Source organism: Nyctibius grandis, chromosome 5 (genome assembly GCF_013368605.1).
Source record: "Nyctibius grandis isolate bNycGra1 chromosome 5, bNycGra1.pri, whole genome shotgun sequence".
In the NCBI taxonomy this organism is placed as follows: Eukaryota; Metazoa; Chordata; class Aves; order Nyctibiiformes; family Nyctibiidae; genus Nyctibius; species Nyctibius grandis.
In genome coordinates, this window is record NC_090662.1 from 62113716 (window position 1) to 62130500 (window position 16785).

The 16785-nt window shown below is 47.7% G+C and overlaps 1 protein-coding gene across 15 annotated transcripts in view; it reads left to right on the forward strand.

Annotated features, from left to right (window-relative positions):
- The window catches only part of RBFOX2 (RNA binding fox-1 homolog 2), a 169554-nt gene that overhangs the window by 83725 nt on the left and 69044 nt on the right, over positions 1 to 16785 (forward strand). The window contains exon 1 of one of the 15 annotated variants that reach the window (XM_068402462.1): positions 4115 to 4339. The exons of the other annotated variants lie outside the window; for them this stretch is intronic. Within the exon in view, the coding sequence (XP_068258563.1) occupies positions 4313 to 4339 (27 nt within the window). The 5' untranslated portion in view covers positions 4115 to 4312. Of the gene's footprint in view, positions 1 to 4114; positions 4340 to 16785 lie in introns of those variants that run through there. 15 annotated transcript variants of the gene reach the window in all.

The window sequence follows — 16785 nt, forward strand, 5'->3', positions numbered from 1 at the left end:
TCTGTGTTGTTTGAGACTTGTGTGGTTTTGTTTGCATTTTTGGCTTTTTCTTAATACATTTTTTTTTTTTTGTAGGGGTGTTGAGCTGACAGCAATGCCGTGCTCTGCAAACTAGTGTGTTGTTGTGTGCCTTACTGCATTGTCCGGGCGCATGTGACTTGTACATGTGACTGCAGTCTGTCCCGCAGGGACGGCGAGCCACCAGGAGCAGCTCCTCACCTATTTTCCTCCTCCCTTCTCTGAAACCAGTGACAAAACCTCTGACAAAGTCTCGTTTGTCACTTTTTCACTTTTGGAGGTCCAGCGAGGATGTGTAGGGTGATAGGAACGGGTGGGTTTGAGAGCAGCGCTCAGGGCAGGGCGAAGCCTGTATTGCAGCCTCTGCTGGGGGAGGGGGCTATATTTGGAGCACACGTGAGATTTGCTGGCCCAGCGTGTGGAGTCTTGGAGAAGCCAGAGGCCATGGGTCAGGCTCACATACTTTTGGAGCCAAGTGAAAGATGATGTTCTCTGCACAGTCCTTGGCTGTTCAGTGTCAGCATTCCTTGTCCTCACAGGCACCAAATTTGTCTAGAAAACGTGAAACGTAGACTGGCGGTTGAAGATTATCTACCCTGAGATACTTCAGATAGCCACTAAAGAGTATTTTGTTAGGTTACCTTGTACCGGGGTTTTTATTACGGACATGAATAGAATGCACCAGCAGAAGTGTGTCTTTTGGTTGTTAAGATTTGTTCCTGATAAATTGGTTCTTTGCACTTGAAACTTCTTTTTTTTCTTCCCTCTGGCCTTGATCCAGCTGGCAGGTTTGCTCCATCTAAACTTGAGCCAGCACAGAAATGGAGGTAGTGGGATGTTAAAATCGAAGGCTGTGCTTTCTTTCCACCCTAGCAACAAAGGGGAATTATAGGCACAGCAAAAGAAAAAGGAAGACAAACCCTGAAACTTGCTGAAAGCAGAGTACTTGTGGCTTTCTCCTCTCACTCCATTTCTACCAGACCTATGAGTGTTAAATTAACCCAAGGATTTGAAAGTGTACGTGTAGACCATTTAGTCAAACTAGAGGTTAGTTCTTCATCTGTGCTTTCACCAGTGTGATTGCAGTGGCCTTGCCCTGCCGCCTGCTGCTTAAACATCCTTCTCCTGCTTATTTTCCGTTAGGATTTGAATGATAAGAGCTAACCAAAAACCATCATGTACATCCAGGTGAACACAGAAGAGAAAATAAAAGTGGCACAGACGTGCTCAGGTGGGAGCAATGAGCTTTGCCTGGCGTGGTAAGGATGATAAGCTGTGCCCTGACACTGCAGAGGCAGCCTAGTTAAATTTGCCCATAGTTATTTCAGAATGCTACTTCTACAGCAGGGTAATGAAGCTTCAACGCATATGTGCCTGTGATGCACGAGAAATCATGCGAACTCATAAGTATTGGCATCTAGAGCCATTCTGAATGTGTTGCTTTTTGAATAAACGCAGTAAGTAGGAAGGGATGATCTCATGGCTCTGAGCTGAGACTTCAGGCTTCCAGCCTTCAGCTCTACTTGTGCTTCTCTGTTTTCAGCAGCATGTTCTGCAGTTTGAGTCTTTCATTTTCCTCAGTAGAGGGTGGTAAATGGTGATGGTAAATTGGGCAGTGGTTCCATGATTTGCATGTAGGACAAGCTAAGTGGAAGCCCACCAAACTTCACTTGGCCATGAGACAACATCTGAACCCCCAGCCCACAGTGAGGAAAGGTGGGTTGCACAGATTCACCAATTAATTTTATCAGTCTTGTTCATTATCAGGTGTTGCTTTGTGGGCTCCAGTAGAGCCCAAGACAACAAAGACCTCAAGCGTTACCAAGTCTGATCATGTTTTCCATGGTATTCTTGAAGCTTTTGAAACTGTATCAGATACTCTGTTTCAGATGTGTTCACAGCAATTGGAGCTTCTGCAGACCTGCATTTCTTGTTGCCTGAGCGTATTCGTTGGAAATTGGGGCTTTTCTTTCACTAAACAGGAGGAAAGGTAGATATACTCCAAGCACGGGGGAGGAGATGCTTTCGAGCCTACAATGGAGATGAAAGAGGGAGATCAGCAGTAGATCACACTGAAGGAAATTCCCACTCTGCTGGCACATGAGCAAAGCAGTTGTACCAACTGGGTGGTGGGAGGCAGTGCAACTGAAGGTTCGGTACGTGGCTGGGCACCTCTTTTTCCTTAGAGGATTCTTTTTGATGGCAAATATTTCTACAGGTTTCTAAGGTGAAGGCCAAAGTGGATTAGAAATGATGCTATCCTGGTGAACAGCAGTGGGATGATGGTAGCATGATGTTTCTTATGCCCTGAAGGTCTGTGCCCTAGTAGATCTGGGACAAGAAGTTGCCACTCTGGCAAAGAGGAGACTGGGTGAATGCAACAGCGAAGTGGAGAGAATAAGGAGATGATTCTGAGTGATTTGCAGAGGTCTGGTGAATGAGATGCACGTTGCTGAAACCTGGTGTTTTGTCATGGCAAAGGTATAGAGAGGTCACTGTGTTTTCTGCTGCTTTGAAATGGAATTTACACTTGACCCAGAATCGTGCTCCAGAATCTCAGGTTTGTAACAGGGGAGAAAGAAAACATCCAATACTTTCCCTGGTTTTACAATATTGCCTGCAAACCTGTAGCATCGTAAGATACAAGTTAGCAGAGAAGATGAGATAACTCAGAAAAACACAGACTCTGAGTCAGAGCCCTGTGACCGGAGCCGTGGGGCTGGCTGGTTCCCTGAGGACCCCACACCAGGGCAGGGTTGGTTGTGTGGTCATGCAGGGCTGCTGGCCTGTGGCTCTCTGCCTCCCTGCTCTGGTGGGATGTGAGGGCTTGCAGGGGTCTTGGTCTCAGGCTTTTCATACCGGAAGAGTGAACAGGGCTGGGATGCGCGTTCCTGCTGGCCTTCTGCTGCGTGAGTAGAGAAAGGGAGGGAGCCAGAGGTCAAGTTTGCAGTGAGTGGTGAAACTGGGAAACTGAAAAGCGGTGTGGGTTGGCATAGGCTGCCTGGAGAGCAGCGCGGTAGCAGAAGTCCATGAAGAAAAAGCACTAGGGTTTGGTTGGGGTTTTTTTTGAGTGTAAATTATAACTGGGCATGTTCATGCAAAGGAGAACACATGGGGATGCAAGGTGTTACTGCACTGTAATTTGGCTTTTCTGCTGCAAAAGCCTGGGGAGGCTCTTGAGTACCAGGTGTCAAGAAGAGAGACATCAGAGGGGCAACTTGCCTGAGCGCGTTTTGTCTTGGCGTCATGAGCGCCAGAGCGTCGGCACAGTCCCCTTGTCTAACCGAGAGATTGGCAGACCTGCACTCAGCCCTGTCCGCGGGTTTCTGTGGGTGCAATGTTGGGAAAAATCAATCGGAGCGTCTCGGATCCCGTCTGCCAAATGGGGTAGCAGTATATTGGTCTGTTTTACGGGGTTGCCGGGAGAACAAACGCTGCCAGCCGTGGAGTGCTCAGGTGTTAAGGGCCAGATTGCTTACTGAAGATAAATGAGAGGGGAAAAAAGCAAGCTGGGAAGGAGTCCAGCGATCTCCAGTTTTTATGAGGAGAGAACTGCAGATGCTGGCACGGATACTGCTTCCGGTTCATCCAACCCGCCGTGGCACCCACGCGTTCTCCCCTTTGTGGCAGGAGGGAGGTCTGGGTAAAACTGACAGCTGTCTCCCGAGCATCCTCCTGTGCGGAGATGCTCCCTCCCGCCTCCTGAGCTCCGGGGTGGGGGGGTGAAGCCTGCCCGCTGGACCCGGGCCGCTGGGAATGGTAGGTGCGGAGGAGCCCGGGCAGGCCGGGGGTCCCGCTGCGCCGGGAGCAGCGGGGCGACCTTCGCTGTTGTTTCCAGCCGAGCCCCATAGGTTCCTGGGCGGGGGCGGTGAGGGGGGTCCCGGCGGGCAGGCGAGGGAGCGCCTTGCCGGGGCTGCGGCGGGGAGCGGGCGGGGGGTGGCCGGGCCGGGCCGGGCCGGGCCGAGCCGGGCGGGGCGCGGCGGGGGCGGTCCCGGCTCGCATTAATTACCTTCGGCGTTCGGGGCGGTGCTTCCCGCAGCCATCTGGCTGCGGCGGGGGGAGCGGCGGCCGGGGAGGGAGGGGGAAGAAAGAAAGGGAGGAACACGGGAGAAGAAAGGGAGGAAAAAGGGGCTCGGGGGGCACCGTGCAGGCGAGGCAGCGCAGCACAGGCACCCGCCGCCGCTCGCCTCCACCGGGCTGCTGCCTTTTTTTTTTTAATTTCATTTTTTCCTCTTTATTCCCCCCCCCCCCCCTCCTTCCCCCCCCCTGCGGCCGGGCTCCCCCATTTTGGTTTATGGAGAAAAAGAAAATGGTAACTCAGGTAAGGCTGGCGGGCGGGCCGGGCTGCCGGTGCCGCGCCGCGACGGCTGCATTGCCCGGCTTTGTCTGGGCGGGGAGCGGGGGGCCCGGCGCCGTGCGGAGCGGAACGGAGCGGCCGGCAGCGGGGCTGCCCCGCCGCCTCCCCCCGGGGCGGCCGCCCCCGCTCGGCGCTGGGGCGGGAGGGAGCCCCGCCGCGTCGGGCACCGGGGTTGGGCGCTTTGGGGAAGGGGTTCCTGCAGTCCCCCTGCCCGGAGCAGCCTCGCAGTGCCCTCTAGGGAGAAGAGGTGCGTGAGGGGCACGGACGCCCCTGCTCCCGAGTTAGGCTAAACCCGCCTTTGAACGACCGTTCCCGACTGAGCACGAAGATAAACGTCTTCCCAGTTGTTTGTCCATCCGGCTGCCGGTCACCGTGAGGGCTGGGAAGCCCTTGTAGGTAGCTGTAGGCGTGGGGCTGCCCGCGTCTTCCCGGGGGAAAGCGGCTGACGTTTCCTGGGGAGCGCACCCGGCTGCCAGGGCCATCGCGTTTCCCCCGCCTCGCACGGGGGTTCTGTCGGACAGTGCTTGCCTTCTAAGGCTGCCAGATGGGTTTGGATTTTTAATTATTTTTTTTTTTTGGCATGGCATCTGCAAGTCGCTACCGGAGGGAGGGGGCAAAGGAAGGAGGAGGAGAGCAGCATCGCGGAGCTGGAATCCTTTGGAGTTAGGCATTATATAATGCCCCCGCAGTGCCTTGCGGAGCTGGAAACCCTTGGGGGATATTCCCAAAGGGGGTGGAGGGAAGGACTCTCAGAAGGAACTTTTGATCAAATCTGGGTTTCACAAGTGCTGTTTTTCTGCGGAGCTTTGCAGGTTTCTAGACTAGATGCATACTGTCGTCTTGGCTTTCCTTAGCCCTGGCTGAATCCCCCTTCGTTAGCCGCTACCAAGGTCCTGCATGTCCCACTGCAAGGGGCAGCACTTTTGCGGGTGCCTGGCTCAGAATGAATCTGCAGCATGAAGTGACACCCGCTTTGACCCTTTCTGTCTTTTGTCTTGCATTGATTGTCAGTGGCTGAAAAATAGGTCTCTGTCCACTCTTAAGGTATCTTCCCAGGCTTCTAAGCCCCATCTTCTGCTTCTGCTATTTAGTCCCTTCCATTACTGTTTCCTTTTTATCTGGACCAAGGCTTTCTGTTTTGAGATGGAAGAGCTCTGCAGAAATCTCCTGAGGCTTTCCGTACCTATATTTAGTTTCGTGAATGATGCTGAAAAGCTGTGTCTCTGCAGCCAGGGTCCATTTGTGTACTGCTGCGTGCTCAGAGCACGCCTGGTTAGATGGAGTTGTATGCCCCTAAGCTGCAGATTGGCATGTGCACGTTTTGGGGAGTTGTTCTGCACTGCCTTGTATTGCAATGTGCTCTCGGCCACAATCGTTATGCACGTAGTCTGTACCTGTGCGGTGCAGAAAGGTGCCTGGGTCACCAGTACACCAGTGCATGTAGTTTGTGCGTGCCTAGGACTGAGCACCCTGAAGCGCTAGCCAGTTGGCTACGAGACGTGTGGAGCTGGGAAGGATGGGATTCTGCTGGAGCACTGGCTGAAGCAGGGGAGGGTATAAACTCATTTAAAGGTTTGGAATATCCTAATAGACTTCAGGAAAAATCTGTATTCCACAGAAATTATTAATTTACTGACCTGAGAAAGGAGGCATCAAGACCATGCATTATTAGTATTGGTTGACCTTGAATTATGACTGTCCTAAGAGTATGTGCTATCTAGGATAGGTTTGCAGGATTTGCACTGCATATTTACATGCTGATGCTGATGAAGGTGCATGTTAAAATAACCAGTAGGGGAGGAGAGCTCAGACTGTGTCTCAGCTGGGGTCTCTGAATGAGCGACGGATAGCCTTTTTATGAAGAGTTGAGGAAGACCGCGAAGGTGAGTTCAGCTGTAGCATAGTCCTGCTTCTTGCAGGGGGAGCATTTGGCTTGCTAGGCTGGTCCTTAGCAGTACTTCGCTGTAGGTTTGGCTGAATGTGGGGCTAAAGGAGTATGGCCCATCCAGGACAATATCCCCAGCCACATTATTCTTACTCTGCAGTGCTGTTTGAAGCAGTGGAGTGGCCCTACTCACAACCTGTGAATGTATTTCATTGGGGCTCTGTCTCATTCCTGAAAACTAAATGTTGTTGGTATGTTAAGCTGGTAATTGCTACTGAATGAATTCGGCATTGCTACAGTCTCTTGCTCTGTTTGGTTCAGTCTCCAGACAGCATTGCCTGCCTACTCTGTGTTTTGTTGTGTTTTAGGGAGCAAACTTGCCCATCTTTCATGGAAATCTGGGAGATCAGCTTCTGTATAGGCATAAGGGGCTGGTAAAACAAAATAAACGGGAGTGTGTGGGGTGGGAAGACTAGACACAGTGATGAGAAGAAATGGGAGATACTGGAAGGTAGAAATGTGCTTGAAAAAGAGGAAACCAAAATTGCTAATGAGAGCAAGAGCTCAGATTCATTAACAGAAAGTACTCTGGTCTTATCCCCCTTAATCCTATATCAGTGAAAATGAGTGTTAAACGAGACCCAGTACATCATGTGCTAATTGCAGATAAAAGAGAGAGTCTTCGGTAGATGGGAATTATATGCTAAAAGGCTTTTTCGCTGTGTGGTGCATGGTGAGGTTGCTGGCTTGAGTGGAGCACAAAGCCCTCCCTTTCTTGGACAGCCCAGTGCCTTGCTGGCGTTTTCCTCCGAATCTGTTTCCCATCAGGGCTCGGAGAGAGGGAAGGTGTCGAGTATCTCGGAGAGTAGGAAGGGAGCTGCTGCCTCCTTAAGGAGTCCTACCAGCCCATGTGGCAGCCGGCAGTGCCGAGCGAGCATGTGTGCGTGTATGTATGTATGTATGCCTTTGTAATGAATCACCCCGCTATTGTCTGCTCCCCTCCCTGCTGCCACGATGGAGCCTTTCACCTGGGCTGCTGCCTGCCGGCAGCCGCCTTCCAAGATGGGAAGAGGAGGAGGAGGAGGAAGGGTTGCTCGTGCTAATTAAAGCCAGACCAGGGAGAGCTGCTATTTTCTGACTGCAGCACCCCATTTTTCCTTTCTCTTGAGTTCCCAGCTTTTGATGTGGGTGTAGACAGGATCATCTGAAGGTCCCCTTTTGTGCAGCTGTAGGATCATGAGTCTCCATTTTATGGCACCATTTGAAGCATCTTTGCTGCCCTGCCTGCCAGCATGCCCCCTCTTGTCCCCCCCCAGCACCCCTCGGAGGCTCCAGCCAGCGCCGTTTATCTTGGCACGTGTTTGACTTGCAACGCTCTACCCAGGGCTCAGGGAAGTGATGGCGTTTGTGGCTTTGAGACTAATTTATGTCCTTGTTAAAATGAACCAGCAAGCAGCCTCATTTTTTCCAGAGGTTTTCTTCCCTTTCCCTTCCCCTTCCCCCTTCCATAACCCTTTCCCTCCCAGACCCCATGTGTAGCTATGAGACAACCTTGTGCAGCCAAAAGTTGCTTGCTCAGTCAGTGATTTTTTTTTTTTTTAATTTAAAAAAAAACAAACTCAGAGCTCCTTAAATGGAGATCTTACTTAAATCAGAGCAGCGGCTGACTCATTAAAGGCCTCCCTGTCTCCTTTTCGTTCCTCTGCCTCATTCCCTTTCCCTGTCTTTCTTTATCTCCTGTTACAGTAATGGTGTGATAAAACAGATCTTTGTCTGCGCTCCATGTTGGGATCATGCAGGGGGTGCGTATTTAGCGGGGAGGAAAGATGGGAGACGGGGAACCCTGTCACGACAGACACCTTGTGCTAGCTAAAAATGTACAATGCATCCCATTATAGGAGATCATCCTCCTTTGTTTGAACTGTCTGCAAGGGAGACCGAGTCCCAGAACAGGCTCCCCTCTCCCATCCTCTTCAGGATTTGTTCCCCTCCAGGCAAACTGGATGCTGCAGGATTCCCTAAAAGAAATAATAATAATAATTTAAAAAAAGAGGTTTTTCTATGCATAGTGAAAGGCTCCCTTTTTTTCTCTCTGATTTCTCTCAGGAGCTACTTCTATTCCCCTGTTCCCTTTCCTTGCTTTGAGGATTACATCTCCCTTTCCTTTCGGGCCGAGCGTCCTTGCTGTTTGCTCCTCGGTTTGGTGTTACCCTTGCAAACTTGCTGTTTGAAGGGGATCGCTCTCTTCTCGGTCCATGGCCTCGTGCTCTTCCCCTTTCTTTGCCATTCGAATAGCGCCTGGTACCTGACTCTGTGCCTATGCCTGTCCCCTAGTTTTTGCTTGCTTTCTACTGTTTGTCGTAGGACTTTGTTTTAGCACTGCAGACACTCTCAGCAGCAGAGGTTTGTGTGAGAGGAATCCTGGCCAGTCACTTCTCCAGGAGAATCTCCCCTGGGAATTGAAAGATGGATCCACAGTTCGCTTCACCTGATGTAAGGACATGGTTGCTTGAGATGGACCTATGGGTTGTGTCTGTAACCGTTGTGATACTTAGAGCTTTAACTGCTGGTTGAGAAGGGCTTATTCTTAAGTGCTTAAAAATCAGTGGGGCCTGTCAGAACCCATGAGTGTTTTTTAAAATCCTTTTCTCTTTACCACCTTTGCTGAACACTTTCAGATCCGTTGGAGTAGAAGTGAACGGCTTAGGCGCTTACAGAGCCGCCTTGGGGTGGCAGAAGCTGCAGTCAATGTTGCCTAGGCAGGATGGTGATGTAAAAGGGAACTTGATACAGCAGTGCCATTTCCTTAAGTCCCTGTCCTAGAAATAACCTCGCTGCTCCCTAATGCATTTCTTCTGCAGGTGACTAGGTAACTATCCCCGGGTACCTGGGAATTGAGAAATGAGGATGCCTAAGTTTGCCACAGTACATGCTGTTATACTCAGATGACAAGGCTGTGTAAATTTAACGTACTGTTTTATTGTTATTTTAAGAACTACTAATTAGTGAAGTATCTGGAGTAGTGAAAAGGTTATAGTGAGCTACCAAAAAATACTAAAAGTTGAAGGTTGAGAAGGAGGCAAGCTCTTAAAACCAGTAACGTCTCTCCCTGCAGGTTATTAATTCATGATGGCTCCATTGCACTTAATTAGTATTGGCCAGCCTTCTACTATAAAATTCTAACACCAGTGCAAAAGAGGGCTGCAATGGGGAGGCTGATGTTTTTTAGACCTGGATTCTGGTCTTACTAACTGCTTCAGGTAAAATGCTTGATGTTCTTGTTTTACGTACATTTTTCAGCAGATGATGTGCAGTTATCTGCCCCTTTGCAATGAGTTCCTTAACCTATTTGTCTCCCAGCTGCAAAGTCACAGAATTCACTAACAGGCATCCCTTGGAGGTCTAAGTACCAGGGGAGAGGTGGTTAATTTGCCTCAGTCTGCTCTCAAATATTATTTAAAAGGATGTAGTCTGGTATTCTTCCTATCTGACATGATCTCTGGAATCAGAGTAGAGAAATGTTAACTTTCCTACCAAAAGTATTTTGGTTTGCTCCTGTAGAGTTATTTATGATCCTGTACTGTGCAGGATGGTTTTTTGCTGGGCTGCTGGAGGTTGTGCTGTGACCAGTGAGGGCTGGAGATGTATAGGCTGCTTTTGTAGGGTTCATAGAAGCTAGAGCAATTAATGCTGAACTGAAAGCTTTTTGAAAAAATTGTGCACTTTGCCTATATAAAAGAAAATAGAACAAATGCTGGGCCTGTTCAACTGTGCGCCTTGTTTAAAATATCAGATCTTTTTTTCTTTGCAAAACTCTCCATTGAGCAATATTATTCACAAACTGAATTGAGAGTTATCAAGATGGTAATGGGAAGGCACTTCAGTTCCGGGGCATTTCCATATTTTAAGTTGGGAAAGAAACCTTCATTTGTTCTCTTTATTTCTGTGTCTATTTATGATAGTCTTTAATCACATGATTGCATGCTATTTTTTCCCACAAGAAAGGAAAGAAAAAACATACAACCCTCCACCCGTCCCCATCAGCTCCAGTATATGTGGCACCACGATGACCTCTGCAAGTATCAGTAGCAGGGTTGGCCGTCCCAGATGCATCCCACAGACCTCTGCCACTTACACTGAGTGTGTAATTAGCTGTCATTTGCTGTGCAGGCCGGCTTGATCTGTGTTTGCCAGTTGCTTTTGTATATTTGCTGACAGCAGAGGAATGGTGACTTTTCGTAGTGTTAGGCTCAGGTTTAGGCTTAGAGAGTGTACATTTTCCTCTCTCTTCCATCCCTGCACGACTTCTCCCGTCTCACCTCGGCCATCCATCATGGGTGGATGGATGGGTTGTCATCTTCTCACTCTCTCCTCATGGTCCCTGGTCAGTAGCTTGTCCTATGCAAGTCCGTGTTGATGCTGTCCCTGTCTCCATTCCGCTCCAGTTACATGTCATCCTGTGTTGGCACACTACTTCTTTACCTTGATCGTTTCAGTTCTTTCTCAGCTGATTTGGGGCCTGCTTATTCTGTCTCTGCTTATCCTCCTCCCTGTCCTCACTGCAGTCTTCTTGTCATATGCTTTTTTAACTTCTCTACCCAGTCCTCGCATTCCTCATTTAGTTTGCCTTCTCTGCTCCTATTGCAGTCAAGCTTGTCTTATCTATCCCTTTTCACCCCATCGCTAGGTCTGTCATGTTGGCACTCAGGCTTCTTGGCCCAATTTACTTTCCTTCTGCTACACTTCCAGATCTGTTTCTTGGGTTCTTTGGATTTGAGGTGGGTAACTGCTACTCCATGTTACTTGATCCCTACAAAGGAGACGATGCAAAGTACAGGAGATAGGTCATCTCCCTGCTGTCATTGATCTCCAAACCTGGATCTGACGTGGTTGGTATCTCCTGTGAAGCTGTGGATGAGCCCCGAACAAGAGCATGAAATCACAGAAAATGGGGTGCAAGTGGCACTGCCAGCCACCCTCAAGTGCATCTGTATTTCCTGTTAGAATAACCTATATCTAAACCATTCCTGATGGTAAGTAACCTGCCTTAAAAACATTTGTGATGCCACTGCAGCCTTGACAATCCAAGTCCTTTCCTTTCTGAGCATTGCTTAGTCTTTTCTAATAGTTAATGTAAAGCTTGTTGCCACCATTTGTTCTTTCCAGGGTAAATATGAAGAACGGATTGGTTCTTTCATTTTTGGCAGGTTTTGCATACTGGATTTTTTTTTTTCTTGTTTTTAGCCTTTTTGGACCATCATATATGGCTTTACTGGCAGATTTAGTTGGTAAAATATAAGACAAGCACTGTAGTTTTCCATAGTTTTGTTATAACGTTAGTCAGATTTTTGATGGCTTTTTAGTACGCTTGCTAAATATAGATCCCTGAAATGCAAATTTTTCTGATAAATATGAAGTCCTTGTAGGCTTTTCAAAGTGTGTGGGGTGGTTCCCCCCCGGCCCCGTAATCATAAACAAGACAAAATATTCCCCCTATTTCTTTCTCGGGTTGGATTGATATGGCTGAAGTAACAAAAAAAAATTAACCAACCCCGAAATCAAATGCAGATAGCATGAAAAAAATTTCAGTTCGAATGGTTTCTCAGAATTATAAACTGAAAACAGGGTCTTACAATGGGAAGTATCAGCCAGCCTGTAATGGAGGCTTTCACCCTGAGTGGTCTCTAAATACCTAACTGGAATTGTAGTCCAAGTAGCCTGTAATTTGAGGGTGCGTGGAGACACCAAAAATGTCTGAGTAATTGTGAGGGTCATCTTCTAGCCGCTTCTGAAGACTGCCCTTGGGCTGGGAGTCTTGAGCACGGTTAAAACCCTCTGAACTGTCCTCCCAGTTATCCTGCTTAAAATTCATAGTCTCTGCAGTTGTGGTCCTGTGGAGTTTAGGATTTCTGTGTGCTTTGTAAGTCCTGGTCTCACCGAGTTATCCGACATGGAGGGCATATTTAACTTTCAGATAATTGCTTTTGATTAACCAAGATTTAGATAATCAGAGTTTGACCTGTGCAGTGCATAGACCATCATTCACCTATTGGGTCTCACTGAGGCTCCTTATCTGAAGCCTGTGCTCTCCCTCCAGTCCTAATAGCAAAACCTGCTTTAAATTACTTAAAAAGACCGATTTAAAAATGCCTTGGAGAGGAGTTTGGATTTTTTGGATAGCACTAGTCCTCCTTTATCTCACCTACTCTCCATGAAGAGCGAAACCCTTAATTTAATTTGTTGTTCTTTCTAGCTTATTTTTGTTATTGCAGCATATGTAAGGAGGTTATCAAAACTGAACAATTATGCAAAGTACTTTGGAATATTAGGGAGCAGGAATAAGAAGGGCTTTTGTTTTCCAGCGAGTGTCCCTTCCTGCTTTGTAAAATGTGGTTGAGATAAATAGGACATCAGGGGAAAGGATTTCAGAGTTTCAACAGGCAGAGTTTTAGATCTGTGTTGTTTTACAAAGGATCCTTCCAGCCTGAGTCAGGAGGTAGAGGAGGAATAGTGTGGTAATTTGGTGAAATTAGGGAATTAGTCAATTTGTTGACTGTTGGTTGGACTGTAAGGTATTGTGGTATGTTAGCTTTGCTTAGTGTTCAAATATTTAATGTGCATTAGTTTGCTTTAACGTTTCCCCTTGCTTTTCTTTGTGTGTGTGATGAAACTGTTTAATGTTGTTACTTTGCTTTGCAAAACCATTCTCTGGTCTGCCTCCACCCTGTTCCAGGATGAAAGTCTCTTCTGTCTCGAAGCAGTGGAAAAGGAGGAAAAGTACGTCTAGGAGTCCCGCTTATATAAGTTTGATTTGGGAGGGGGTGTTGATGTTTTTTTGGGGTCACTTTAGACCATGTGATGGAGCCAATCTGTGGTAAAGAGTGTAGTATGGTGAGAAACAGGAAAGAGGAAGGTGGTGACTGGAGGCTGTGGTGAAAACTTGGGACAGTTTCCTACTCCAGGTGTCCTTCACAGGGACATGGGTGACAGACTGTGAATGAGCATACACTAAGTGTGACTGATGAAGAGGTGTAGTCAAGGAGGGACTGACTCTCTTGGTGGCAGAAAGAATTTAGGTCATCTAAAGCCAGCTGCAAACCATACTAAGAGAAATTTTCCAAAGGACTCTAGATCTTCAAAGCTTCTTTTGGTCAAAATGCTGCAAGGGGTGTGAGAATGAATTTATCTGGTAACATGGACTTTGGAAGGGTGGAAAAAATACTGTGGAGATCTTGATACTTCGTCAGAAAGCAAGACTTCTAAATGCCTTGTCTTATTCAATGAGATGAATCTAAATAAATCGGGTTAAATCAGATTAAAGATCCCTGAGCCGTGTTTTCCATCAAGTCTGAAACTGTAGCTTTGAGCAGCCCAATGGCAACTTTAGCCACAGACAAAATGAAGGTCCTCTTGAAACAAGCTCTGCTGTGAGGAGATAGGAGAGGTGGTGACATTACTGTCCCTTTCAGCTCAAATGTGATTTCTCAGGACTTTTTTTGTTGTTGTTAGGAGTACTCTTAATTGGTTTTGACAATGAGCTGCAGGAGTTACTGCAAGTGTGGCACAGAAGTCAGGAGAAGGCTGCACCAGAGGCTGCAGGTTTGAACTTCTCTGTTCAGATCCATGCCTACCCTGCCTCCTGCCTGCCAGCTCCAAGCCTTCCTGCCTGATGGGTGGCTGGGGTCCTGCCTGGCAGCTTGGCCATGTGGCCAAGAATGTGTCTCCCAGCCAGACCTCGCTTAAAGCAGAAGTATCCAGAAAGCCAAAGTGGCTTTTTTTTAGTGGGTGGGTAAGGAAATTCTGAGCTATGTTATTTGTAACACAGAGAAGAATAGCTAGAGCTGAGTAATAGGAATTTCTTAATGTTTTGGAGGAGCATAAAGGAAGATAAATTTCGTTCTTCTAGGGGTTTATAGAGGAGTGTAGTGGCTTTCAAAAGTGTAGTAGGCCTCTAGGTTAGCTGTGAGGCTCTGTGTGTCACCATACAATTATTCTGAGATACTGTCTGGCCTAAATCTGGGAGAAAAGAAGCTGGTGACAGGAAAGAACCACATTTGATTGACAATATTTAAATGCAGAGCTGTGATGAGCCTCCTGGCTACTATGCTGTCAATCCTAGCAGAAGAGTGTAAGTGTGGGGCCAGGCCTCGCCTCCTGCAGACAATCCAGCTGTGAAGTGGTTTGGGAATTGCCCTCAGTTGTGTCCATCCCAACTTTCTACCAGGGGTTACTGTGCCTGTGTGAGCTGCTCCTCTGCACCCATGTGAGGTCGGGTGCATTAGTCCTGCTGTTGCTGAAGTGCATGGAGATGAGTCTGTTAATTAGGTGTGATGTTGGTAATACCCAGCAGAAGCTGAGCACAAAGCCAGAGGCACTTGCTCAAACCATTCCCTCTGTGATCAACAAAGATCGACCACAGCTATAAAATGCAGGTGGTCCTCGTACCCTGTGGTGCCAAATTCTAGGATTTTGGAAAGGCTTCATGTCTTGGACATGCGAGGGGAAGCTATAAGAGAAATTTTCATCTTAAATGGTTTAAAGGAAGTGTTTTCACATGTATCAGTGTTTCTGTGAATCTCCTAGTGCATTCTGAAGACCTGACAAAGCAAAGGGACTTCAGGTAACAATAAATACGTTGGCTGCTGTGGGCTACTACTCATGCTGTCATTGGCCATTTCTGAACATTAACTCTTCCTAAAAATTCAATAGGTCACGAACAATGCTTAGTTTGTGATGAGCTTTACCAGCCTGGTTCCGTGAAGTTGGAAAGGATCACCCAAAACAGAAAAATAGGTTACAGAGCACTGATTTGTTCTTGCATTCAGCGCCTGGCTAGTCTTGTAAGTTCTCAGCGTTGCCCACCCGTCACTTCTAGCAGAGCAGGGCAGTTCAGATCCCTTCAAACGAGATGGAGTTAAAACCAAGTGCTGAGGGCTTGTGCTGAAGAACATTTCTTAGGTTTGACAGTGAGGAGGTATGTCTGTGGGCTGTGCTGGCCCATCTGGAGGGTGATTGCGTGGAGCCCATCCAGCAAACTGGGTCTCCGGGTCCCAAGCCGAGAGCGTGTTGGGTTGCAGAGGGACATCTGTTTCAAAGGAGCATGTTTGTAGGACAGAGCAACTGTCGTCTGTCCCATGCCGTAGCTCCAGACTGATAAGAAACTATTCCAGTTCCTTATGTCCTCATTGCTTTGAATCAAAACTTTTACAAGTTCAAAGGAACAATTAACTTCTGCTTTCTCCTTGTTTTCAGTTAATTGTGCTCCTTCTAATGCAGTAAGGATTGTCATGTTGGCTGCTTATATACTTGTGCTGCAGGATCTTCTTCCTCTATGACCTCAGTTACAGTGTTACGTGTTTCACGCATCTCATCTCTTAAAGGAGGCAGTTACAGCTTTGAAAATTAGAAGAACTGGCAGAGTCTGCTGAAATCTTGTGGTGTTTTAGGTCAGCTGTTAGTGATAGTAACCTGATCTATGGCAAATCTTTCCCTCCCTCTCCCCAGGGTGCCTGCTCTGCCCTTTGCGTGCCAGTGGGTCTGATATGATCCAAATTAACTTTTTCATCTGTTTGCATTTTATCTTCTGAGTCATGAGAGGTCCCCAGGAGCCACAGGATTAAATGTTGTTTTCCTTCCTAACACTTTTTGTATTGTAGCAAACATTATCTTTTCATTCTTGCTTGGGATCCGATGCCCTTTTTTTTTCCATGTTAGTGTGCTGCTGGCTATGTGGCCCATCATGGGAATAATACGGAGCTGCACCATCAGCAGAGGAGCACTCATTATTTTGATGTCTGCTGCAAAATGGTGGCTTCTGCTCTAAATTACGTGGTGAGGTAATTGCACATCTTCCAGGATATTTTGCTGCTTCTGTGTATGAGGTCTGTTAATAGGATAGGAAAGTTCAAGGTGTTCTTTGGGCCAGCTTGGGTATGACTTCTGACTGGATACTTTAGTTTTAGTGATGTATGAAGGACAGTTGGGGTGGTGGTTAGGAGCAGAGATGTAAAATCCCAGGACTTCCTGCTGGCAAAGCAGCAGGATTGTTGTCACTGTCTGAACTACACTGCTGTGATTGCTATTTTATATTTTTAATATAAACAGCATCTTTTTGGTGGCACGGCTGATGGCCAGTCTTGAAGGAGGGATGCTGCTGCTCTTCCAGGAGCCTTCAGTAAGAAGGGACAGAGGGCAGCAGCAGGTGATTGATCCACCTATTCAGTAGGCAGCTGCTCTTCCTTGAAATGCTATCTGGAGAGAGGTTTTGCTGTTGGACAGTTCAAGACTTCACTTTGAACCGATACGTGCCATAGAGCAGGGGGGTGAGAAAGTATTTCACTAATAGGAAACCGGCCATCCCGAGCAGGCTATGCAGCACTCTCATGCTGCCTTGGTGTCTTCCGTTGACCAAGAGGACCATGGATGAAATAGCAGGAGCTCTGGCTTGCGGTAGGAAGTTCACTCTTGATGTGCTGCAGGGCCCTTTCTGCGCATAGCAAAAACCCGGCTGTTCCCCTTCAAAGGT